Source organism: Haemaphysalis longicornis, unplaced genomic scaffold, assembly GCF_048455015.1.
Source record: "Haemaphysalis longicornis isolate Haplotype H1 unplaced genomic scaffold, Haemaphysalis longicornis Haplotype H1 scaffold_3, whole genome shotgun sequence".
NCBI lineage: Eukaryota > Metazoa > Arthropoda > Arachnida > Ixodida > Ixodidae > Haemaphysalis > Haemaphysalis longicornis.
Genome location: NW_027526335.1, coordinates 24679172 through 24705246, shown reverse-complemented (window position 1 = coordinate 24705246; position 26075 = coordinate 24679172). Strand labels below are relative to the sequence as shown.

Sequence of the window (26075 nt, the reverse complement as noted above, 5' to 3'; positions counted from 1 at the left end):
CACTGCCGCCGACATTGAGCCTATAGCGCGTGAGCTTTCCCTTCTTGAAGGTGATGGCAGTGCATTGGCTTGCTAAGATTTCTAGGCCTCGGGTAGGAGCATTGCCGCAATGAAGTTGGTTTCTCTTGGCAGTCTCGGCGTCAGCACATGCTTGTTACGGCCAGAGCTCAAGATGCTGTTGTCATGCGTGTGCAAGAAGATTTCGTCCGACTGTGGCAAGCATTTATCATCGCTAATAACGGAGACGTTAAACAGTGCTGGGCTTAGAACTCTTCTTGGAGGAACTCTGTTGTCATGTGTCAGGGCACCCCCCCGGAGAGGGGATGCATGAAACCCCCCGGAAAATGGGAAAAAAAAGAACAAAGGAACGAGAATTTTCAAGGGCGCGCCAGGAGCGCGCCAATCAGTAAGCGCCAGCGCCGACGCACCAAGGAATCCTGGGAAAAGGTGGCAGCACACTGGTCGGCCAATCGGGGAAGGCCACGCAGGGGACAAGTGGCGAGATGGCCATATAAGGACAGGGAGGAAGAAAGAAGCCAATGGGAGCGCGCCACGGGAGAGCCCAGAGGGTATAAAAGCGGGGCGCACAAAGAGAAGGGGGAGGCAAGACAACGGGAGGCAGACAACCAGGAGGCGGCCGGAGCACGTGCGCTTCAACGAACGAGCCAGGGGGACGCGGCCAGGCCATCGACCACGCCATCCGAGCCTGGGCGGGAACGGGCCGACTTCGCATCGGCACCGTCATCCTAGGTGCACCACGAACCTCTGTCTTCGTGGCCCCAGCGGCATCGGTCGGGCACCAGCGGCCAGCGTCCACGCTCCGTCGACGTTCGTCTCGACGGCCCCGAAAGGCGACGTTCGGGCCAAGCCTACCTGAGACCTCCAGCGGCAGCGGCTACCAGGGGGTATGCAGCGAGGAAGCACGCCGCCGAAGGGATGACCGCGCGCATCGAACGCCGGCATCAAGGACCTCCAGCGAAAGAGGCTACCAGGGGGTAGCCAGAGAGGAAAGAAGTGAGGACGCGCGGAGCCCACGCCGTCCAAGGAGTGACCAAGGTAAATATAACTGGTAGCGAAGCTTCCATAGAAGCCCATACGTTCAGAAAATGGCGGCTCTTAAGCTGCTCATGGGGCTTAGCGCCATCTGTGTGAGGAGGGAACACTTCCGGCGGAACAAAAAATAAACAGGATGTGACGCAAGATCCGGTCAGAAAGTGACGTCATTTTGGTGGCATTAGCGGGAAAATTTGACTTCAAAACACCCTTAGCAGGACTCTGATAGCTGAGGGCTCATTTCATTGCCATCTGACGCAAGTTGGCGACCCCTTGGCGTGTGTGCTTCAAGTCAACGCCAGCTTATACTCGTGACTAGAGAACCGCACTTTAGCATACTGTCGTATGATTCGCCTCGGTGTTTATAAAAGCATCTTGCATCTTCTCTGAACCTTTATTCTGTATTCATGCCTTCCACTGCTGTATAAAAGCAATCAGGTGTTTATTTTGATTGCAGCGGGTGGCAAACGTACACCCCCCCCCCCCGACCGGAATTTTTTTTCTGCCTTGGGATACAGAGCCCAAAATGACACTTGACCACTCTCCCCGGCCCCCCTTTTATATAAAAAAGGTGCCCACTCCTTACCCCGATACCAATTTCTACCAACGCCACTGCTAAGTTTAATTGCGTCGCACATACGCAGGTAGGCGTGCGTGCCTTAAGTACAGATCAAGGTTATATAATGCTTGCTCAGTTTTGTGTACTTCTGTTCTAAGAGAAGAAATAACGCGAAGTCATGCTAAAATCAAGACATTTGAATTTTATTCCAGGATGAACATAAAACAAATTTACCACACTGCACGAAATGAGCACGTATACAGTAAGTACAAAATGTTCGTGGGCACTACATGCATTATGATTTTCCTTACCCGCCGAAAAATTGACTTTACCCGTAACACATAGCATTATGAGCAATGAAAGCGTCAACAGCAGAACTACTTCGAAACAAGAGAAAAGAACTAGGCACTGCATCTTGACGTAGAAAACCGGGCCGCAGGAATGCCGATTCACGAAAGTGCAGCGAGCACACTGCAGCTGTCCCGGCGTCTTATCAAGTAGACAAGGCAAGACAAGGGTTTCTACAGAAGTTCACTCAGCATTCACGCCTGCAATTTCCTGGTTGCATTATTAGGCAAGTGTCGCAACAGATAAGTAAAAAGAGGAAAAATGGATCAATGCAAACGAAAGCTACGGCAGTATGTAAAAGCACATAGCCGGAAAGATCTGGCAGCAGCGCAGCACAGAGCAGCACAACACAGTACTGCGATGGAAATAATGTTTGCGCATACAAGTGCGGGAAGCAACGAGCACTACAAGCGTTGTAATGCAATAGAGAAGACACTGAGATAGACAATTAAAGCGACTCGTTTAAATTCGAGTGGTACTACGTCGAGAAGTCCTAGAGTAATTGACACAACTTGCTCTGAGCCAGCCTGAGGTGAAATCAAGAGATAACTGTGACATAACAAAGCTTTAGACCCATTTTTTTTTATGCACCACCACGTCCCCTTAAACAACCCCCGTACACATATTAACAGTACAATAGTTTCGCGTTACCTGTGGAAATGAGAGGAAAATGGTGCAGTAAAACGCCAGGTGTACGGGAGTTGCTGTTGCAACTTGTACAGCACATCGTTTCTGTAGGTACCGACGAAAGCGCTCCGCTCCAACCGTTGGCAGCATCGTCCCGTAGTTCACCGTGCCTGCCGGGCATTGTACTAAACGTGTTCACCGACGATGCAACGCACCTCGCAAGTCCACGCACGGCAAAAATTAAGTTCACACCAAATTAACAAGGAAAAACGAATGCAAATGTGCACCACCAAAACACGCGAGGGGCGTTTCCTAGCAGACGAACTTTAGGAGCGCCTTTCCGATCATTACAAGGACTGCATCACAAAGCAATGACATGTGCCATTCTTCAGAGGGCGCTACAAAAAAGGTTTTTGAGAATCAACGGCATTTTTATAAATTATTTATACACTGTGCCTAAATAAATGTGATTCAGAAATAAATATAGTTCGTAAAATATAATTGTTGTTTTATTGTTGAACAAAACTTGGTTTTTTGTTACTAGTGTTTGTTCCCTCCTCACCTAGTCGCGCTTCAATCGCCACTCCCATAAGCCCCCATGCTGATGTCGCTGGCAATAGGTTCTGAACCACTTTTTGCCCGAGCCTTCGCTACCATTTATATTTACCTTGGAGTGACCGCGCGCATCGAATGCCGGCACCGAAGCGAGAAGAAGACGGCTACCACCGAGTCGCGGCCAGGCAACGGCTGCGACACGGCAGCGCCGACAACAGCGGAGTAGGCCAGTCCATTATAGGGACATAGTTGTAGAACACAACGGAGGAGTTGTGGTACAAGAGGAATTAATGAGAACTTGGTTAAGGAGTGTATTTAGAGTGTACTTAGTGTAGGACGTTATTGTAGAGACTTTTGAGTTTTGATTTGAATTGTATATTGAGCTGTGAGGTTACGGGTTTGTATTTGAGTTGTGTTTTGGGTTAGTTAAAGATGTGGGTGTTTATCGTTTACGTGTAGTTTAATCATTGAGTGCTTTGCGTGAGGGTTTGTTTGTGTGTTATGTCAAACTCGTCAACGGCTTCCCGGTGTCCATTGCTCCGAGCTGGTTAAGACCACCCCACCATCCGTTCACGTGACATCTGTGCACCGATCAGTCGCCGCTGCCCGTAGATTTGTGCCCATACTTCTCTGGTATCCATGGAAACGAGCGGCTCCGAACGACCCCTCAGCCACGATACGCCTAAGGAGTTGGTGTAATCTCGTTTGGCTGGTCAAACCCACGACTCGAAGCCCTAGGTTCTTCAGCAGCTTTAGCGACGTGTGATGGAAGGCTGCTGCAAAGAAGTATTGCCGGCGGTTTTCATTATTGAGGAAAAGCAATAACATGCTATGAGTTTAATTTAGAAACTTTGTCACAGCGTTAAACGTTGCCTGGAAGTTTATAAGCGCAGCTTTTGTGGAGCGATTCCTAAGAGAATAGTAAAGTTAGAAGTGAGTGGCAGAAAAATGGCTGGCAAAGAAAACGCAACAAGCTTACGACCACAGACGTGCTCATGTTAACTATTGCCTTCTTCCTTTGTGTCTTCTTTTTCGGGAGCCGAATGCCCACGTAAAGAACTACGAGACCAGGAAAACATTTGTATGCCTAACTCCCCAAAATCATGGCAAACCCAACAAAGTGCAACCGGGTCGGGCAACAATTTTATCTCTGGTTATCTTCGTTGTTCAGGAACATCTTAAGCTTCTTTTTAAAAAATGGATAGAGGAAAACGGGCATGAACGAAGCAGTTTAAGATTAAATATACTGGCGGGTATTTACAAAGGTTCAGTTCTGTAAGTTGTTCCGATACTTATAGCCAGCATATGTAAAGAAACATTTTTTAACAACAGAACTGTTTAAACTTGAGATAGGGCCAGTGGCGTTAGCAAAAAAAATACAAAGAAAAAACATTCCGGGCCATCTGCAGTAACGGGAAACTTGGGGAGGGGCGAAACATGCAGTGTATAAGTGTATTCTTGGCGCCTTGCGTTTTTGTTAACGGAGACGAAGCCATTGGGGTGTGGAAGTATACAGCTTTGCTGTGAAAGTATTGTGTCTTTGAAGCACGAAGCTCTCTAGCGGGAGGCTTAAACGAGTGTCCCGGAGTTTTTTTTAGTGCGCGTTACGTTCTAGCGCGAGGCTTAAGCGAGCTTGACGGTGTTTTAGTGCCGTGACTACATGAGAGGAACGACGATTACGACGATGACTACAACAGGAGACGCCAACAGCCCCAGCCTCTAAGGGGCTATGCCCCTAAAAATTGCGCTGCTTGTAAAGGTTGCAGCCAGCAGATAGGGCATTATAACATTGAATCCGGCTTTCTCCCGTGCTCGTAAGTGAGCGCAAGAGGCGCATACGTATGCGCACCCCTTACTAGAGACACACCCGATTATATCGAACCAGGACAGAGCTAATTACGCAATATATTATAGAAGAGTACATCTGTCACGAAAATGCATGCGAAGTATATTTCTTATAACAAAGATCACATCGGATATATCGAACTCGGCGCTCCTACAAGTGCCACCGAAATGCGTGATCTCGGAGCGGAGATTGGGATGCTGATTGGTCACGAGTGTGATGCTGAGCCTCGCATGGACCGGCGTGACGCCCGACACGTTCCGTACTGCTGCCGACGCACAGGATTCACGACGGAGCCCATCCAGCCAGCGATCGAGTCCGGACCAAGACGGCACCATCGGTGAACTGCGCGAAGAGCTCGCCAACGTTCCAGATGCTGGGCCCAAAGGGGTGTCCTCAGAGGATTCCCGGAGTGTTTACGACGATGTTGCCGTCACTTTGAGCCCCTCGAGCTGGTGCTGCTGAAAGCACTGAAGAGACTGAGGATGTCACAACGTAAAGCCGTCCGACGCTGTATGAGCCGCTTTTGCCAGTCGATGAGGGGGCCGCGCGGAGTTGCAGCAGTCTACATGGGCTCCGTGATTTTTGACCATCGGTGGCGAAATTCTTGGTGTTACAAGTAAACAAATACCTGTTTCGTGTGTCCGAAGGTGATTGCTACCCGCGGACATTAATTTTTTGAAGATTGGACCAACGGCCGTCAAGTTACGGCGAGATCTCCAACACAGGCGAGCCGAGACTCGCCCTGAGCTGACGGCGCCAACGCTTCTCGGAGCTCACCCCGGGCGCTCCGACAGCGGAATGGAGGTCGTGGAGGTAGAAGGTGCGCCAATTACACCGGAGGAAATCACTACAGAGGCGGGATTGATGACGAGCCATCGCCAGCGGGGCGCGAAAGCCCTGAACGAGCTAAGCCTAACGCGAAAGCAGAACAACAATGATGGCGCCGGCTCCGGTGCAGTGCAAGCAAGTGTTGACGGGCGCTCGCGGGGCCGCAAGAAGGTGCGCGTGCTGCGCCAGCCGAATCTTCCGAAGGAAGATATCAAAATAGTATTGCGGCCGAGGGACGGGCTCAACGTCTCCAAGATCAGCCAAGCGCTCCTCAAGGACGGGATACTGCGGGCTGCAGCACTGAAAGCCGAAGAGACGACGGAAGATACTTTTCGCACCAACAACTTTAAGAACATAATCGTCGCGAGCACCCCCAGCATGGAACGCGCCGCGAAGTATAATAGGATCACAGAACTGTCCATTGGCGGACAAACGCACGAGATCACGGCTTACGTAACGCCGCCTGAGGACTGCACCAAGGGTGTAATACACAATATTCCGGCGGAAGACAGTGATGAAGACATCACCCACAGCCTAGTTTACAGAAGGAACCCAAAGATCCTGCAAGCAAGACGGATGGGGAAAACAAATTCAGCCGTCATCGTTTTCGAGGGTGATGAAGTCCCCTACTTTGTCTATTACAGAGGAGCAGAATATCGCTGCTACTTACATAAGAAGTGCCATGAAATATGCAAAACATGCGGAAGACTTGGGCACCGAACTGATGTCTGCAGTACACCAGAAATCAAAGTATGCAAAGGCTGTGCCACCACGAACCCACCAGAAGATCACAGATGTGATCCCAAGTGTGCCCTGTGTGGTAGAGATCATCCAACAGGAGACAAGAAATGTCGTCAGCGATACCAGGTTCCTTATCTTCTGAAGAAACGTCAGTGGGAAAGGAAAAGAGCACAGGAGCGTCAAACAGACGGCAACAGCAGACAGAACCAAGGGCAACACAACGTTGAAGAAAACAGCACAGGCATTCTCAGACTATAGAAAGAGACAGATCAGGGTCCTTCCCCCGCCTACCTTTATTAGAAGATGTGAGCAACAAAACAAAGGAAGAAGAGAAACGAAGAGCTACGAGCAACGGCGTCCGAGGCACCCCGTCATCCGGCAAACGAACCTCAAGATCGACATCACGGCTCCGAGATGAATCCAGGTCCAGATCCAGGTCCAAGTCCCAAGCACGGAACGGGACCAACGTGGCATCACACGGAGACGACCACAGGGATGAAGACCACCACCAAAACAAGGTGAGCTGGGCAAGCGCCGTCTCCCACAGCTCCACACAACAACACAAACAGAACATACCACCAGCGGAAAATGAGAGCCGAACAGAGTTAGCGAAGATTAAAAAAATGCTGGAATTAGTGCTGGAAGAAAACAGGACTCTGAAAGCTGAAATCGCAAAACTAAAACAAAATGGGTCGCCCAATATGCACAGCACAGCCATGGAAGTGGAGGTGACGCAGCAATCAGACATTCAGGGGTCGAGGCAGACCACAGGAGCTAGCCAAGAAGGGGTATCACCCCCGATGAAAAGGAGGGCCACAACCCAGAACACTCAGAAAGAAGGCGACAACAAGCCATCACAGGAAAGATACATAGAAGAGGAAGTATTAGACAAGCGCTTACAGGTAATGGAAGAGGAGATAGACCGCAAACTTAAAGCCCTACATACATCTATTAGTGACCAGCTAGAGCGCATGCTGGAAAAATTTGTTGGCAACAGCAATGCACGGCTTGCCAAACTAGAAACTGCACGACTCACTGAAGGATTGGGGGGACAAATTGGACCGATCAAAACAACCAAACCATATGCAAGGCCCCCCGTGGCAGAAGGAACCAGAGCGCAGCATGACAATACGCGATCAACTAAACATGGCCACTAACAACAAATACATAGTCTGGCAGTGGAACTGCAGGGGATTCCTTCGCAAACGCGGAAACCTAGCCCAGTATATACTAAACAAAGAAGATTCAAGCAAGCCAGATGTCATATGCTTACAAGAAACAGGAGGCATTGCCAAATTACCCAATTACAAATCATTTGGACCCATAAACAATACCCATAGCGAGGACAAGAAGTGTACAGTAACCACCTTAATTAAAAGGAATACGACTGTCATACAGCACGATACAGGCCTTGATACAATCGATCATATCTTGACAGAAATCATTCCCATCAAGAAGAGAAGAAATGGCAGTCTATTTATACTAAATATATATAGCAGTCCCAGGAGCAAGCATAAGTTCTCTCGGCTATTCCGAAAAGTATTGGATATCATCAAGAAACAAGCTCTAATTATCACTGGTGATTTCAACGCACATCACCTGAACTGGGGATACAAAAAGGAAACGGCCAAAGGCAGAAATCTTTGGCAGGATGCACAGGTAGCAGGGCTCACACTAGCAACTGACCCGAGCTATCCTACCAGACTTGGCAGCAGTTTTGTAAAGACACGACCCCGGATTTGACCTTCACCAAAAACATCGGTGGCCACATAGAATGGACTAACCTCCAAGAAAATTTAGGCAGTGACCATTATATCGTGAAAAACACAGTGAGCGCAGGGCCAGCCCAGCGCAAACGAGGGAAAGAGATTAAGATTGTAGAATGGGATAGGTTCAGAGAAATCAGGATGGCCGAAAACAATGTTGACGAGTCAAGTAACAAGATAGTAAACATAGAGGAGTGGGTGGAGCAACTGCAGAAAGACACCAGCGAAGCGACTAAGACAATTACTGAAGAGGCATATCTCCAAGAAGTAGATGCCAAACTACTACATATGTGGGAGGCCAAACAAAGTCTAGAGAAGAGGCTAAGCAAGCAGAAATTCAACCGAAGTCTACGAAGACGAATAGCACTTCTCAGCAGAGAGATCGAAGACTACGCCACTCAGCTCACAAGACAAAACTGGTATAGCACATGCAACAGAATGGATCTGCAAATGGGATTAAAGCGAACCTGGAACATCTTCCGTCATCTCATTGATCCCCAACAATGTAAGACTACCCAGAGACAAAGCCTAATAAGCTCATCCACGGATACCCAAACACAGATGACGAACTAATCAGTGAACTTAAGTGCAGGTACATCGGTGGGGACCCAAAAGAGAGACAAAAACCATACGAGGGATTGCCTAACCCAGCATTAGATCAACCGATCACAACAGCAGAAGTTAGGGATGCCATACAAGATCTCAAGACAAGATCTGCACCTGGACCTGACGGCATAACTAACAAAATAATAAGGAACCTGGATAACGACTCTGTTGAAGCATTAACCCAATATATGAATGAAGTATGGGAGACAGGGTGCATACCCAAATCATGGAAAAGTGCCAATATCGTCATGATACCAAAGCCAAGAAAAAAACTATCACTCGAGAATTTAAGACCAATATCACTCACCTCATGCCTGGGCAAACTGTTAGAACATGTTATCCTGAAAAGGCTGAATAGATATATGGAGGACAAAGACTTGTATCCTCATACTATGATAGGATTTAGAGCCAACCTGTCAACACAGGACGTACTGCTACAACTTAAACATCAAGTTATAGATGGAGAGGGCAGCTCACCCAAAGACACCAGAGCCATCCTAGGACTGGACCTAACCAAAGCTTTCGATCAAGTTCGACACAAGGCCATTTTACAAAACATGGAAAAGCTGGGATTCGGCAACAGAACTTACAACTATGTAGCAAACTTCCTAACAGACAGAACGGCAAAACTACGAGTCGGAAGCATAGAATCAAAAGAATTTGAATTGGGGGGAAGAGGCACACCGCAAGGATCCGTACTCTCTCCCTTCCTATTCAACATCGCTATGATAGGACTACCGCAAGAATTGAATAAGATCGAAGGCCTACACCATACCATCTATGCGGACGACCTCACACTCTGGGTAACTGGCGGCAGTGATGGTCATATCCAAGAAACCTTACAGACAGCCATCGATGTGGTAGAATCATATGTAGAACCTAGAGGACTAGGATGTTCGCCAGAGAAATCGGGGCTCTTGCTCTACATGTCAGGCAGGAGTAGACTAAAAGCTCACAAGACTCCACAGATAGAGCTCAGAACACACGGCAAGCCTATACCAGCAGTCTCCGTGATCAAGGTGCTGGGACTCAAGATTCAAGATAACGGCTACAATACGGAAGCCATCAAGACACTCGAAAACAGTGTGCTTCAGACAACAAGACTGATATCACGGGTAGCAAACAGACACCAGGGACTCCAAGAATCAAACTTGATCAGGCTAATACAAACCTTCATCCTCTCCAGATTGGCATACGCCACACCTTTCTTATCACTAAAGACGGATGAAAAGACCAAGATCAATAACATGATTCGTAAAGTTTACAAGCAAGCCTTGGGTATCCCCATTACGACACCCAATAATAAATTCGACGCACTCGGTCTACATAACACACTAAGTGAGTTAATAGAGGCCCAGCAGACATCGCAGCTTGAACGACTTACCAAGAGCAACACAGGAAGACAAATACTAAGAAAACTCAACATCGGATACGACGCACAACACGTAGCCAAGAAAGAAATAAAACCTGAAATCCGGACACAAATCTATGTACCTCCGCTACCCCGTAACATGCACCCAATTCACAACCAAGAAAGAAGAATGGAAAGAGCCAAAGCCCTCCATAAACGCTTCGAAAACCTTCACGAGATCGTCTATGTAGACGCTGCAGATTACGCTGATCAGGCAGCCATGACAGTAGTGGTTGTGAATCAAAAGGGACAACTCCTGACCTCAGGAACAGTGCTTACCACCACGACAGAGATTGGAGAAGAAGCAGCCATATCCTTGGCCATCGCCTCGACCCAGGCTAAGGTCATAGTCAGTGACTCCAAGACGGCGATACGTAATTTCGCAAAAGGGCGCATTTCTAACATAGCACTAAAAATACTCAATAGCAACGGCACTACCAACATCAGAAACATTCAACTAGTTTGGGCCCCAGCGCACTCTGGTCTACCCGGAAATGAGAATGCTCACCAGCTAGCCCGAGGACTCGCCGACCAGGCTAGCACCAATGAAACCACCGAGCCACTCACTTTCCGCAGAGCAGACAGGGATCGCATGGTAACCTATAGCGAAATACTTGATCATTACAGAAAAGGCAGGCTTTATTACCCGGAAGCGCATAAAACCCTCAACAAGCAGCAGGCCACAGCTTGGAGACGAATTCAAACTGGTATGTACGCAAACCCAGTCTTCACAGCTATTACTATCCAAGCATACAAGACGACAAGTGCAAACACTGCAAGCAGAGAGCGGATTTAAAACACATCATCTGGTTCTGCTCCAAAATAGATAAAAGTGATCAGAGAACACTCATTATAAACACACCCGAGCAGTGGGAGGCAGCCTTGCTCAGCTCGGAAGCTGACATCCAGCTACAAGTAGTCCGGATGGCCGAAGCCACCGCCAGGGACCAAGGACTCCTGGCTGATGGCTGAGGGGGAATGGGCGGGGACTCACACCTCTCCTACTCCCAACCCCTTACCGGGCAACAATAAAAGTTTTTCCTCCTCCTCCTCCTCCTCGCCAATATTGCTTCGATATTGAAGGACACGGACTTGAACTGGTGCAAACGATGTCTCGTGTAGAGAATGCGATGCTAGTTCGTGCCGCCAAAACCCAAGTGAAACCAAAAATGACCCCTTTCTTGCGAACTAGGCAGTTAAGGCGGAAAGTAGCTGTATTTGATGCAATAAATGGATTGTTTTGTGCGAGGTAATGGCCTACTTTATGTGTTCTTTTCATTATGTGGGAGTGGCAGAAGAGGGGGGGGGGGTCCTGGGTATTGCGAACTCGTAACAAAAAATTTGTTATAGACGGGTTCGTCTATATCGAACTATTGGATATATCAAACAAATCGCGGCGCATATTACAGTTCGCTCTAACCGGGTTTGGCTGTATGCCATTTTAAAGGTGATAGTCTTTCTTGGGCTACTAAAGCGAAAAAAATGGCGCAGCTTTCTCTAGTGGCGCTAGGCCGGAGAAACAGCTGAGCTGGGGGTCGACCTAGCTTCTTCGCCCTTGCGTTCTGCTGTCAGTCTAAGGAACTGACTGGAACGGCCTTGCAAACTTCGGCTAAAGTTGGCCTCACCTCTCAACACTTAGCCTAGCCTAGCAAGAGCATCGAAAAACGTCACAAAACTTTTCAAAGCCTAGAGAAACCTACGAAAACTTAGCAAAACCGGAAGAAGCTAGGTCGACCCCCACTCTTCTGTTTCTCCAGCCTTGCACAGCTTTCGACCACGGAATCTGACATCGCCGTGGCAAGCGTTGATTATTTTCTGCAGAACAGTGCAGTGGGCTATTTGCTGTCGCTCCTTGAGTCCCAAATGAAACACCCCTACATCATCACTATACAAAACTCTGCCGGCCACAAGCTGTCGGGGGTATGCCCCTTAACAATATACCAACGACACAGCCATCTTTGTACAGCGCAACATCTAAGCACAATGCGACAGTCTTGTTGACAGCCTTACCCCACGCAAATTCTTAACTATCTTCCCCGCCAACATCACATAACCCCACATCTTCATGCTAAGGATCTATAGTAAACCCTCTGAACATCATCACAACTGCAAACCCCTCTTCGTAGCCCCCGAACCCATCCTACGCAGCACCCCCTCATTATTACTGGGGACTTCGACGTTCCCCACACAAGCCTCGGGCTATCCAAACGGTACTAAGAAAAGAAGGAACCTCTGGGATCTCCTCCGAACTCAAGATTTCACTCTAGAGACACCTCCTGATCAGCCAACGCGAGAAGGGATTAGCGTCCAAATAGACACTACACCGGAACTCACGAAAACCAATCGCACATGGCCAACCGCCTGGCAGCGTCTAGACCATACGCTAGGCAGCTATAACCACATTATACAGTTACAAGCATCCAACCGAGCCTCCTGACCCCCCGTGCAAGCTTCGAACTCATATAGCCGATTGGGCTGCCTTCTGGTAGTTTCGTACTTCTGCTTACCCCAGTGACTCACCCACTCACACTCCTAGCACTGTGGACGCAACAGCTCCTCCACGATGTTTACACGCACCGACACCTCCATACTCAGCCATACCAAATCCCCGTGTAGACGCCAGACAATACCACATGTCGCAAGCTCTTGGCAGTCTTAAACGTCATTGGCGCAAGCAACGTCAAAACAGGCGACTGAAAACTGGCATTGCCCATCGCGGAAAGGCCATAGAAACCCCTTCCCAAACACTAGTCAAGGAAGCCTTGGACACTGTATGCGACAACATTCCAAATGGCCTCAGCATTAGGCGCTTGTGGGCTCTCCTACGGCACCTGATGGACCCCACATCCCCCTGAACAATCCAAACCATTCGTAAAACCCAACTAGCCCACCAGTTAACAGACTCCAATCACACCTGACCCCAGGCACACGCCCAGGAATACGTCCCAGCAGGCTCATCTGAGCCACTGCCTTAAAGGGCTGGTGAAGTGGTTTTGAAAGCAGGTAAATGTTTGTTTTTTACAATTAGTATGTTGGATAGGTTATGACTGTAAAAAAATTTTCGTCATATCTCGCTTGGGGACTGAGATATTCGGCGATAAAGTTGACCCGACGCCCCGCCCACCGCTCGCCACTGTGCCGCCGGAAGAGCAAGAAACTCAGAGGCCGCGACCGGAAGTACCGTCATAATCGGAAGGCGACCAGCGGTGAGCGCCGCCGCTTCGCCGTTTCCCAGCCTTTCTGGTCGAGGCTCCGAGTTGGATAGACGTGTAATCTAATCGTTATTGATCTTTGTCTTGTGTCTTCACGTATATCTCTCGCCACAACACAACGCGTTCACTCTGACGCCACCGGCTGTGCGCCATGCCGTCGTACTGTGCTATGTACGGCTGCACGAACACGGGCGGACGAAATGCTGTCGTGTTTCACAGCTTCCCCAAGGACCCTCGGCTTGCGGCCCAGTGGACGGCAGCGTGCAAGCGAAAAGGCTTTACTCCAACTAAAAACAGCCAGATCTGCTCCGATCATTTTCCCGACAGCGCCTATGAACGCAGCCTTTCACTAATGCGTGAAAATAACATTCCGGTGAAGGGCACCCGCCTGAGACCCGGCGCTGTTCCGACAACGTACGCTGCGGAGAGAGCTTCGCCGCTACCAAGAGCAGCTTTCGAGAAGCGAAGAAAGCGGGAGGTAAGTGGCAAGAAGTTTGTGCCGTTATAGATGATAAAGGCCATTTCATTCCGATAACATTGGCGTACGCGCGACCGTCGCCGGCGCCGGCCGCGGCCAAGCTCTTTCGTAGCAACCAACTCGCCAGCGCTTCTAAGCAGCACTTGAAGTAATGTGACGGAGCGTTTTTGAGCTAATGCACGCGAGCGAACCACAGAGTGGCACTCACGAAATGTTTGAGAACTCCGAGTAGAGCAGATCGAGTGGCAGCGCCGCGAGGCTAGGATGGTCGCTGATCGCTTGGATTTCTTTAATTAGCTGTCCGCAGGACGTCGCAACGCGGCGTGCGGTGGTGACGCGTGCTTGAAGTTCAGTTATTACTAGGAAGTGCGGTTAAATTGCCTGGTTTATTCAGTAGTAAAATGGCCCAAGGTGAGCTCTCAGGCAGCTAGTTCTTTCAAAACAAAGCGTACACGCTCCAAAATTTTTAATAATGTAGCGGGAGCGACGACCGATTGCATGTCAGCGCCTTATCACGGTGTTCAGCAGCTACGCGCACAGGACTACCTGCTGTATGCGCGTCGTCTGCTACGGCGTTTCCTTGAGATTGGCACGCCCCCTGCCCCTGCATCCGAATGACTTTGCTCACTAGAAACCGTGGTTATTTGAAGAGCATGCGCGTATCAAATGCGCGTTTGATTTTTCTTTCGGATTACTCGTTCCGCACAGCGTGAGGAATGCCATCTGAAAAGATAAATAAAAGTAGAACAGGACCGGTTTTATGGCCGAAATGGCCTTAGACCGCTGCGCGATATAATGCGATAAATAACAAATCTGATAAAAATAAAAACTTGTGCCCTACGCTGCTTACTAGTTACCTTTGGCGGTAGCGAAACGACCTTGCGAGATAAGAAAAACTGGGGGTGTGTTGCCCTGAGGAGAACAGTGGAGCAGACGACGCTCCCACCACAGATAGTTCTGTGCGCGTGCGCGTACTCTCCCATATCTCGCCGGTGAACACCCTGATAAGGCGCTGACATGACGGTCGGTCGTCGCTCCCGCTATATTGTTAAAATTTGGGAGGCTGTACATGACGATACGACTACAGAGGCACAGTTTTGCTTCTAAAGTGTATTGTATAAAAGTGCTGTGATAGCCTTCTACTGTTGCTGACTGGTAGAATGGTTCTAAACCTCTTGGGGCTTCGAAACAATTTGCACAGGCAATGAGAGATGGCAAATAACAGTTGGGCAGAACTTGCTGTTTGGCGACTTAGTTGTGTATCCCTGTTTTTGTATTTTATGTATAGTGAGCTATTGTTTTTGGCACTCATTAGTATTAGATCATTTGATTAGTGCGACCTTGTTTAAATAACAAAATTGGTTGCATCTTGCATGTACAGGGCTAAAATATCTGTGAACGAAGTGAATAACGTGATCGACACCTTTTAGCGTAAAAAATATTTAGACGAAGGACATGCAGACCAGAAATGAGAACCTGTCGTCCACGTCCGTCGTCCAGATATTTATCATGCCTAAAGCTGTCGATGATGGAGTTCCAACTACCTCGAACCCACACGTTATGATGGATAACGTGTGGCCGCAGCTGCCTCATGTGGACACTGAACCGAACAAAAAGCTTCCCTCATTGGGTGGTCTAAACTATTTGCAAGTATACATGCTACCGTTAGAATGGTTAACCGTCAATGTCGCAACTGCTTTAGTTGTGGCCTTTGCGACCACTAACTAGGACACAAGTTGGGAGCCACAGCTTTCACGGCTAAGAGGGTCTTTCTATTCCCCCCCCCCCCTCAAAAAAAAAAAGCATTGTTACGTATGTTGATGGGGCTCATATCAGTAGCAACCTTGTGTCACATTCAGTGTTTTGCTTGGCAGTGGAGGGGTGTGAAAAGGCACTAAATAAGTAATTGGGGGCATTCATTGGCAGGGTTTAGTCAAGCATCGCAAAACAGCAGCACATGCACGTAGCTTTCATAGCGCGAATATACTTAACCACAAGAACATAAATGGCTAAACAAACATATTTCTGGTACATTTTTCTGGTGCCATTGCAGATCCTGGAAAATTTGCTGCAAAGTGATGGCAGCACCTCACAACAAGCTGATCGTGCTGAGGAGGTTGACACTGACGTACATGTGCTACCTCTGCTGCCAGAGGCCCCCGCTGACCCATCCTCACCAGCTGCAGATCAACAACCAGAGCATGGCGCACAGCCAAGGCCGTTCAAGGTGGCTACAAGGAACCAGTTTTCGCAAGTGGACTTCAAGGCAACCACATCGTCGCAGCACAAGGGCTCACAGGTCAACTTGACGCCAACCAGGTCATCACGTGGAGTCCTTGCAAGACCACCTTCTGTATCCATTGGTATGTTAAACATATAACACCTTTTCAGAGTCAAGGCAGGCTGGCAAATGTTACTTCATTCCACTTGAAAAGAAGAAATCCTAACGTAAGTGGGAGTTCCCACACTGCAATGGGCATGTCACATTTTTTTCTAGGTATCCAGGTTTCCGTCATCGGGGTGGATTTCGGCTCCCAATGCGACTTTGGATGTCAGTGCGGCGATGTGGAGGCTGAGAGCGAGGAAGACGACTTTTGCAGTGACGATGACGACGCTGACGACGCCGACTACTACCCAGGGAATGAAGAAATACTGGAGTACGTAACTGCATGGATGATGTTATTTGTTTTTAAACCAACCTTTTCTCCTTAATAACGTGTTTACGCAACTCGTCCTCTAATCACTGCAGTTGGCCTTGACGCCTAGCTACTTCATTTAGCTTATGTGGCACGGTAGCGGCAAAGTAAAAACACACAAAAAAACGGTTATGTGTTACATGCCTTGCAACTCCCTCCCCTCCTGTTCTTTTAGGGATGGCGAAACATCTGAAGCCTGTGATGAGGAAAAGGATGGACCGGAAGAAACTCATCAGAGCCGCATTTTTTTAGTAGAGGAGGCTTGCCTAAAAAGGCTGCTGGCAGTTTGCCATGACTGCCTCTCCCCCTGCCACACTAAGATTGTGTGTGAGGGTACACAGGTGTATGCGCAGGGCAAATGTGCTGCTGGCCACAATGTTTTCTGGACAAACCAGGAAGTTGTTCGGCAGCAGCCTATCCTCAATCTCAAGATCTGCGCTGCAATACTTTTTGCGGAGTGCAACCCCCATGTGAGCTTGAGAATGCTGGCATCAATTGGAATACCCGTAGTGACACCGCGGACGTTCTTCACAATACAGCATGATCACCTGTGGCCAGCAATCGACAAGGTGTGTAGCAACCCTAAAGAAACTCACAAATTGATTTTCCTCAATGGCACATTTATTTACTGTTCCTTTTTTTAGCTTTGGACTGCAAATCAGCAACACCTTCTAGAGAAGGCCCAAGGCTCACCGGTCAAGCTTGCTGGTGATGGCCGAGCGGACTCCCCTGGCTTCAGTGCCAAGTATGGCACGTACTCACTTCTAGATGTTGAAAAGAACAAAATTCTTCATTTTGAAGTCGTGCAGGTTCGTATTGACTGAAGCCACTTTTATTTTAATCAAGCAGTATCAAATGTTGTCTAAACAGCGAACCTGTCTGGTAGTGCAGTAAAATGTGCCAGGTTGTGTTCACTCAAGTTGCGCAATCTGGGAAGTAACAGGGTTGCGTGTCACTTGTTTCAGTCCAATGAAGCCGGGGGAAGTTGCCGCATGGAACTGGAGGGCCTGAAAAGGTCCTTGATGTTCCTGGAGGACCACGGTGTCGCCGTCGAGCTTATCGTGACAGACAGGCATGCGCAGATCAAGTGCTTCCTTCGAAAGGAGAAACAGAGCATCAGGCACGAGTTTGACGTCTGGCATGTGGCAAAAGGTACTTCTGAGGAGTTCGTTGTGCTAAGTTACAGTTGTATATTTTTTATATCTGATCTGCTATTGAAGTAAAATTTAGAGGTATAACACTCTGTGGTGCTGCTAAAGTATTGTGCTTGTGCATTTACATTTGTATCAGGTGTCTCAAAGAAGCTCCACGCCGCAGCCAAGCAGCCTGGCTGTCGCGAGCTCGAGCCGTGGATAAAGTCGGTGTCAAACCACCTCTACTGGTCGGCTGCCTCAAGCAAGGGATGCCACGAGATGATCGTCCCCAAGTGGCAGTCCTTGCTGAACCACATTCGAGGAGTGCACACACATGACAGCAGCCTGTTCCCTTCGTGTGTGCACGGTGAGACTGAACCAAGGGATTGGCTTCAAGAAGGTAACACAACACCTGCTTGCTGTAATTTGCCTACTTTATAGCACCACCTGGGAATAGGGAGGTGAAGCCCAAGTTTGCCGAGCAAGGGCAGCGCTGATTTTATCGTGAAGTGGCAGCCTTGGATTTTCCTCGAAGTGAGGCGCCGCACCTGGGACATGCTGGGTTTAGTGGCTTGTGAAGCCGGCGGAGGCTTTGTTTGCATTTGGGAGTAGGGGGGATGAATGCCGCTGGTGGTACAGTACTACAGGGAGACAGAAGGCCTTCGGGAAGTGCTAGTGTGTGCACATTGAGCAGCACGCGTGGTTGTCAGAAACGGCCAGTCGGTGAGAAGCGGACGGTGAGAACCAAAAAAACAAAAAAAAGGTGGGGAAAAAAATAGAGGCCTTATATTTTTTCCATTCTCTTTACTGTTTTTCCACCTCCACTAGCAGTAGTCTGGCTTATTGCACAAGGCAACCACATTTTGTCATAGCAGTGTCTGCAGGATCATAAAAAAAACGCAGAAATAGTGGAAAACGCGTCGAACACAGAGGCTCGAGCCTTGGCAAGCTGTTCTGTTCCCACCGCACTGTTACCCTAACCCGTAGTTATACTCCAGGCGAATCAGTCTCTGTGACAAACATTGTGAACGAAAATTTCTTCAAAGACAAGAAAAAGGGAAATGCAGCATTGTCAGTGCACCCAGCATGTGCCTTTTTAATGTGCCTTTCATAGGAGGCAGCTAAGAATTTCAACAGCCATAAATAATACTTCGACAGGAATCAGTCGCGTTTCTTGGAAGCCTCAGTGTTTCCGCAGTCCTTAAAATCGGGATGTTAGAAGCATGAACACATAAAGGAAGTAGCAAACAAGAGAAAAATGCCCTACGACAAATTGGACAGCTGTCACTTGGCTGATGCAAAGACGGCAGCTGACGACCACCCAACAGTATTTTCATCCCGTGAAACCATGGGGGCACACGGCCTGTCGAGCGGCGCGTAGCAGATGACGCGTCTCTAGCAGGCAACAGAACAAGCGTCGGCAAAAATGAACTCGGTAACTACTCTACGTGTAAACCAAACCAGCTGTACACATACTAACACGTAGTGCTTGATAAGAAAATTTTACCCAGGCCGCATCTTAGCGCGGGAAATGCAGCATGTGTGCACCGAAAAAGCGCTTGCCAACACAGTGGCAGCTCCCACATCCTCTTGGTGAGGATGCGGGAGCTTGGCGCACGGCTGTTTTCAATTTTTTTTTTGCCTTCACCAGCCCCCCTGCCAAGAGGCGGCGGCCCTCTCGAGTACCCAGAAGTAGCAAGGACGCTCGACGTCTGGGAGCAGGAAGTCGAGATTAACGTACAGGCCGCGTTGGAGTAGCATTTTTTCTCCCTGCGTGGAGGAAGTGTTTACTTCTGCAGGCAACTCAATAAAGCTGTCCTCTCTCTCTTCACCAGAAAAAAAAAGGCCACTGCAACTCAAAAACCTCACATACTCGAGATCAGCTGTGCAGCACCTCCGCCACTCAGGCATGTGCCTGCAATGTGCAACATGGTGCTCGAAAAATATTCCATGGCTAATGCAAATACAGGTGTCTCAAAAATAGAAAACTATGGTGCTGTTTATGATGCAAAGCTGGTTACAGTAATCATTGAAATAAAAAAGGATCACCTTACTGCTCACTGACCTCTAGCCCCAAATTTTTAATCTAAAAATGCATATGTTAATGTTAAGAGATAGATATTGCCAATATTTGTGTCCAATGAAATAGTTTTGACAGATTCATGCTAGCTACTCTGGCTTCAAAATTTTCCCTCTTTACGCCTTCCAGGTTCCAAGGCCTACAATAAGCTGAAGGACGTGGTGACGGCCAGGGTGCTCCTAGCTGACATGCCTCAGCTGTCCACATCTTTCCAGACGTACGGCCTGGAGACGTACCACAGCCTCATGATCCATTTTGTGCCCAAGTCTCGGCACTACTCTTACGATGGAATGAAGGCTAGGTAAACTTGCTTGGTTTCTCTCTCGCCTTTGTTCTCTGTGCCTGTGAGGAGTGAAGTGGCCAGGCTGTTATACTGATGTAGATCAGTCCTGTATAGCCATCAACAAAAGCGTATAGTGGGTGGTTTGTATCTGTCTTGTTACTTTGGATTAGGAAGTAACCGTTTATGGGACCCCACCATGGTGGCTTAGTGGCTAAAGCGTTGCACTGCTGAGCCCAAAAATGTTTCGATTTCCGGCCACAACGGCCACTTTTTGATAGAGGCGAAAAGCGAAAACACCTGTGCATTGGAGATTTCGGCGCACATAAAGATCCCCAGGTGGTCAAAATTAATCCGGAGCCCTCCACTAGGGTGTGCCTGTGTAGCGTCGGTGCGTTAAACCCCATAATCATCATGATCGTCTATGGGCTACCCTCCTTGACAGTGTGTTCTATTCAAGCTTTTATCCACCCCAATGCCCACGTGGTTGATTTTATATACAGTAGCAGTGAACAGGCTCACCTAAAAAACCTGTAGGAATCTGAGTACTCAATACGTGCATTTTTCAGAACACAGCTAGCAGCGCTGCACTACAATGAAAATTCAGCGCGAAAGCAGGCGACAACAAAGGATGGCACTCCATGTTGGGAAGTCAAATTCCCAAGAGCACGGGGAGGTGACCCCATCGCTTACCCTGTGATGGAGCCGCCAACTTATGGTGAGCCATTCAAATTTATTTATTAACACTAAGCATTGATATGCCGTATTAACTACTCAGGCTATGTTGAAAAGCTGCTGAACCTGCTGCTGTCTGAAGCCAGGAAGCCAAAGAACAAGGACGAGGTGGAAACTCCCAAGCAAGTGCACCTACCACTGAGCAGCTCCTTTCCTGGCGTGGACAAAAAGCTACTGGTTGAGAAGAAGGTGACACGGTACAGCATGGTAGTGTGAGTTGAGGAGCAGCTGCTGCTGAGGTCTGCATGCGTTGCAGTCATTTACAGTCAGATCCCGCTACAATGAAACTCATGGGGCACGCCAAATAATGCATTGCAAAAACTGTCTTAAAAAGAGATGCGGAGGAGGAGACACAGAGGCTGCACTCACAGGTGAAGTTATTTACTGCATCCAACCTGTTGAAAATAACAGCTACACTGACTAACAGACGGTTGCATACCAAGGTGTTTTTTTCAGTGTTGGCATGGGATGTTGTGCCACGGGAGTTTTTGTTTTGTCAAAAGTAAGACCAAGCTTTTTTTTTTCTGCAGGTTGGAGAATTCGTATGCTCTGACTGTTTGAAAGGCGTGTGTTAGAGCCAGACATGTACTCTAATAATTTTGCACCATCTGTTTGTTTTCTTTTGACGGAAATGTTGTTTAGTAGGTCATTAACACTCTTTGGTCAGTTGTGCAACATTCGTAAATGATTCTTACCTAGTTGCATTATCAGTTGTCTGACAACTGTCTTCCCCGTTTGCCATATGAATCCAAAGTTATGAACGAACAATTTCGAGACTTTTAACCAGTAATTAAGAATTATAATGTTTCGTTCACAAACACTTCAGTAAAACAATCAAGGAAAGTTCTTTGTTGAAAAAGCGTTGAAAATTTGTTGAAGTTCATTGTAGCGGGATTGTACTGTATGTCGTTGCGGAGGCACTAAATCAAATTGTCCAAGTTGAGCTGCATTTGTGACGTGAAGTAATTCTAATCCCCTGCCAATATGTAGTGATATTCTTAGCCTGATGTGACAGTCACAAGCAGCTGAAACACAAGGCACCCTTGATAGTTGCCACACTAACAGCGGTTACATCCCCTGCTTCACTTTGTGGCTGAAGGTTGAAGTTGCACCCAGTCATAGGAGAAGTAAAGAAGTACTTGTGGGTTATGAGGCTCACCGTCGTTGCGCCGATTGCATCTAAATTTCATACACCTTGTTTTGTGCTTTCATCTAAAAATAGCCACTGCTGCCAGCAGGCCATCTAGGGTGTCTTGCTCAATTCAACATTGCCTTAGCGATTGTAAACTCGCATGGCTGTTGCTTGTTCGCATGCCAACAAGTCATTTTGTTTTTAGCTTACAGGACTGGAGCATCTGTAGGTGTGTATAATGACGAGAGGAGGGAAAATTTGCTGAAGCTTAAAGAGCCATGAAGAGAAAATACAACTTCGTTTAATTTGAAAGAACTAAGATTCAGTATCTCACTCAGCTCCATTACAGCTCCAAAAGATGTTTTTTAACAAAAAAAAAGCAAGAAGTATTTAATAACTTTCAAATTTTGCGCCACAGTGACGTGTTATGAGCAAGAATGACGTCATACGGGCCAACAATAAAACATAATTTTCAGTGCGTTAACTGCACGTTAGCATTCAAGTGATGCGGTCAAATGGAACTAGAGGCCCCATTACAGACGTCCAGTCATGTGTCGTCGCGACAGGTCAATTAGGCAGCCGCCAATCGCACAAACAAGGTTCCGTGACGTCATGGAAAAGTTGCGGGAAATTGACTAGGGGGTCGCGACTACTTCAAACGTTTTCTTTAATATCTCCGTTACTTGTTCGAAGATTGCGATGATATTGGTATCATTGTTATCGGGACTAAGCATTCTTTCTAATAAACCCAACTTGTATTTTGTCTTCATGGCTCCTTTAAGTTGCCAGTCATTATGCATACATTTTTGGTCTAGCAGGCACTAGGGCCTCGAGATACTTCCTTTACATCTTGATCCACTTCTACATCTCCCCCCCCCTCCCCCCGAGGAAAGTGCAGGCCATATCCTGTGAACCCACTTTTCAACAACATCCTCTCCCCTGGGAAGATGCTGGCCTTATCTGCAGAATTTGTAGTGCCCAGACCCCGTTTGTTGGGCTACTGATCATTCACGTCCGTTTCCGTCAAAATGTCGTCATAGAAAAACTTGACCAAATTCAGAGCTCCCTTCAGTCGACTTTTCCTCTGGGGCCAGTTTGCGTGAATGAAGCGTACAGATCCTCTGGCACAGCTCCCTCCACAGCCTTTGTCTTTGTATCGTTGGTCTGAGGCATTCCTTGGTATTTCTTGCAGCTCTGTTGAGCTTTTTTTTTTCGGCGTGCTTCACTGAAGGCAAGCAAGTTTCCGAAGATGACTTGTTTCCCTTGCCAGATTTTCGTTTTGCGTGATGGCAGTCCTTGCGGTGCTGTGGCGATCTCTTGGTGTTAAAGCACTCTCCAGAGCCAAACAAGTCACCGTGTGTATGGGCGATGACAATGATAGGAAATGGCACCTCGCCCTTCTGACTACGTCCTTCAATTCCTTTCAATTTATTATTTATTATTTTTTCAGAGGAGAACATCCAAAGTGCCGCACTTTTGATCCCACGTGGTCCTCAGCCTGCTGGAGTGTAATAGATCTGGGGTGAATTGTGGTCGTCATCCGTGAGCCTGTGAAGCCAGACGCTTTACAAGAACCTGCGTCTTCCTGTGGAGCACCCTGAACTTTTCTAAATTTGCTTGAGCTGCTGCTCTCAGTGAATGACTTCTTGTCTGAACAAACAGTCACTTTCAGCAGGTGACATTCTGATATCGAGATTGTTGACACTCTTTCGGTGCTTGACTGAAATTCCTGTGGACTTTGTCGAAAAAAACATTGGCTGTGTTTGATTTGTTATCTCCGTCAGAATAACTACTCTTGCAATGTGCCAAGCCCTTCTTATGGTTCAGCAGATTCCTTCATTGAGACCAAAAAAATCTCGCTTTTCTGTGACTACCTCATGTGCCCTTTAGATTTGTTGGCTGAATTCGTGGTATGCGTATCAAACACTATTTTGTTGCTCAGACTAGATGCTTCAACCCTCTGGTACTTGGTGCCTACCAAGGTGCCGGGCACAACAGATGACCTGTGGTGAGATTTGAATCGAGAACTGATTTTGTGGCCCCAATGGTCTCGTGTGAAAAAGCTTGTGGGTTCGGTCCATTAGGGCGTTCGAGCAGGTGACCATTCCTTCAAACCTTGTGATCACTGACAAATGTGGTAGTGTTCGCAGGGGTGATACGGCATCATTGTTTCCACTCCTATAAGAAACCCTCCCCCATCGTATGTTATTCTTGCCTTTTATTCATGTAAGTCTGGCGTAAAGCTGAGGTTTTGGAACACATTTTCCAGCTCAAACGTCGGTGAGGTCATCGGTCAAGGTGTTTCATTGGACCCTTCTTGCAGGCTCCGTGAATCAGCGTGTAAGGTCATATGAATCGATAACAGTCCTTCCCTTGTGCCACGAAGATTTTTTGCTACGCGTTCCATTTGGGTGGGGATGTTAATCTAGTAAATGAACTCTTCCTCCTTGTTTGATAGATTTTAGCTGTAGCAGGTGCCGCAACACTTGGGGTGGGGGGGTCATTTGATAAGATGTTCTTTTTGAGGTCTTTCAGATTTGGCTGGACTAGCAGCCCCGAACGGCAAACTTGGACTTGTGGGAACATCGCCAGCTCCAGCCAACATTGGACCACAAAAAACTTGGTCTCGGTGAGTTTCTCAGCATCCTGGGAGACTGCCAAGACCACAAAGACAATGGCATACCAATCGCAATCCAGCAGGACACATTTATCAATCCTGAAGACAACTTGCCAGCGATTGTAAGTCAAGAGGAGCACCACCCCGTCAAGCCACCTTGCCAGCGATTGTTAGTCAAGAGGATAACAACAATTTACTTGTATAGTATAGGGCTTTCTTTTTTGTTGTTGTCTGCCCCAATGGGCTTTTGAACGTCACTTGCAGTTAGCATCAGTGTTTCTGTGTGCAGCAATAATGTAAATACTGTATTGATACTTCATCAGTTTTTTTTTCTTGCAGTTATGTTGTATGGTTTCTGTGCTCATTTTTGTCTTACTCATCCAGCTCGTGCAAATTAATGCTGCAATCTTGTCCACCTGCTGTGTAGGTCTGGATTTGCAGACCTTGGTCCACACCCCCAACTTTCCTTCACTTCCTCAATCCTTGTCCCTTCATTTGTCCCCCCCCTTTTTTTTTGTCCTTTCATTTTATTTCTTCAATGGCTGTAGCAACCTTTATGTGCCTTTACTTATTGCTGTCTTGTGTTGCTGGGCCCAACAAGGCACTTCACTTGTCATTGGGAAGTGTAACTACGTGACATTATAAGGTGTAGTTCTGTTGTGGCACCAAAAAATGCCACTTAGGGGGGTTCCTTTTATGGTATTACGGTAGTATCTTTTCGACGAGTGCATTACTGGATAAAATTGTCTTCAGCTATGTAAAGTACACCTTATCATAAAATAGGCTAGTTTGGTGGGTTCAAAATTTAATGTTTGATATTTCCTGTTGATGGACAGTTATCATTCTGTGACTACTTTGGCAGGTGAGATTATAGAGGACAGGGTGAAATGCATGGCGTTTTTTTCTTCCACCATGTGACTGTCTGTTTTCATGCTTGGTCTGGAACATTACGAAGAGCTTTTTTTCTTGCTGTTTAGTTGTACTTTTGTGTCTTTTCCTTATTTGCTATTTTTGTCCTGGCAGTGCATGCATAGTGGACAAGAAAAATGAGTCGCTGCACCTGGTTGTGGTTTTTGTATTATGATGTTAAAAACAATTTGCATAAGCATAGTGAACTGTTTCATTGTATATAATATTTACATTATAGTGTAGTGACGCATAGTAGTTGGAATAAACATTGTATGGTGTGTATTTTGTGCTCTATTTCTTTTTAAAATTTGCCCTGGATTCTGCCAGTGGGATAGCCTGGTCACAATGACTGCTGACACGATTGTTCGTATGTGATAGTTTATTTTCTTCTACTTGAATTCCAAAAGGATTTGCAGCGTATTTCTCTCTCAGTCTTTTCTCTGAGTCTGCAGGAGAAAGAGTA

At 47.5% G+C, this 26075-nt stretch overlaps 1 protein-coding gene across 2 annotated transcripts; it reads left to right on the top strand.

Annotated features, from left to right (window-relative positions):
* Nucleotides 1-13369: 13369 nt before the first annotated feature.
* Nucleotides 13370-26024, top strand: LOC144174155 (uncharacterized). 2 transcript variants are annotated; one of them, XM_077702652.1, is made up of 10 exons: nt 13370-14030; nt 16084-16393; nt 16528-16687; nt 16902-17295; nt 17371-17535; nt 17692-17878; nt 18017-18259; nt 20069-20240; nt 20789-20937; nt 21012-21181. In XM_077702652.1, exons 1-10 carry the CDS (start codon nt 13704-13706, stop codon nt 21032-21034), a joined length of 2130 nt encoding a protein of 709 aa, XP_077558778.1. In that variant the 5' UTR covers nt 13370-13703; the 3' UTR covers nt 21035-21181. The 2 variants fall into 2 exon arrangements, with proteins under 2 accessions (XP_077558778.1, XP_077558777.1); XM_077702651.1 differs by having other exon boundaries at nt 13372-14030; nt 20998-26024.
* Nucleotides 26025-26075: the final 51 nt, after the last annotated feature.

Coding starts and splice junctions, on each gene's coding strand:
- LOC144174155 (XM_077702651.1), top strand. CDS start 13,704: ATGCCGTCGTACTGTGCTATGTACGGCTGCACGAACACGGGCGGACGA. Junction 16,394..16,527: donor ACCACCTTCTGTATCCATTG/GTATGTTAAACA, acceptor ATTTTTTTCTAG/GTATCCAGGTTTCCGTCATC. Junction 17,296..17,370: donor TGTGGCCAGCAATCGACAAG/GTGTGTAGCAAC, acceptor TCCTTTTTTTAG/CTTTGGACTGCAAATCAGCA.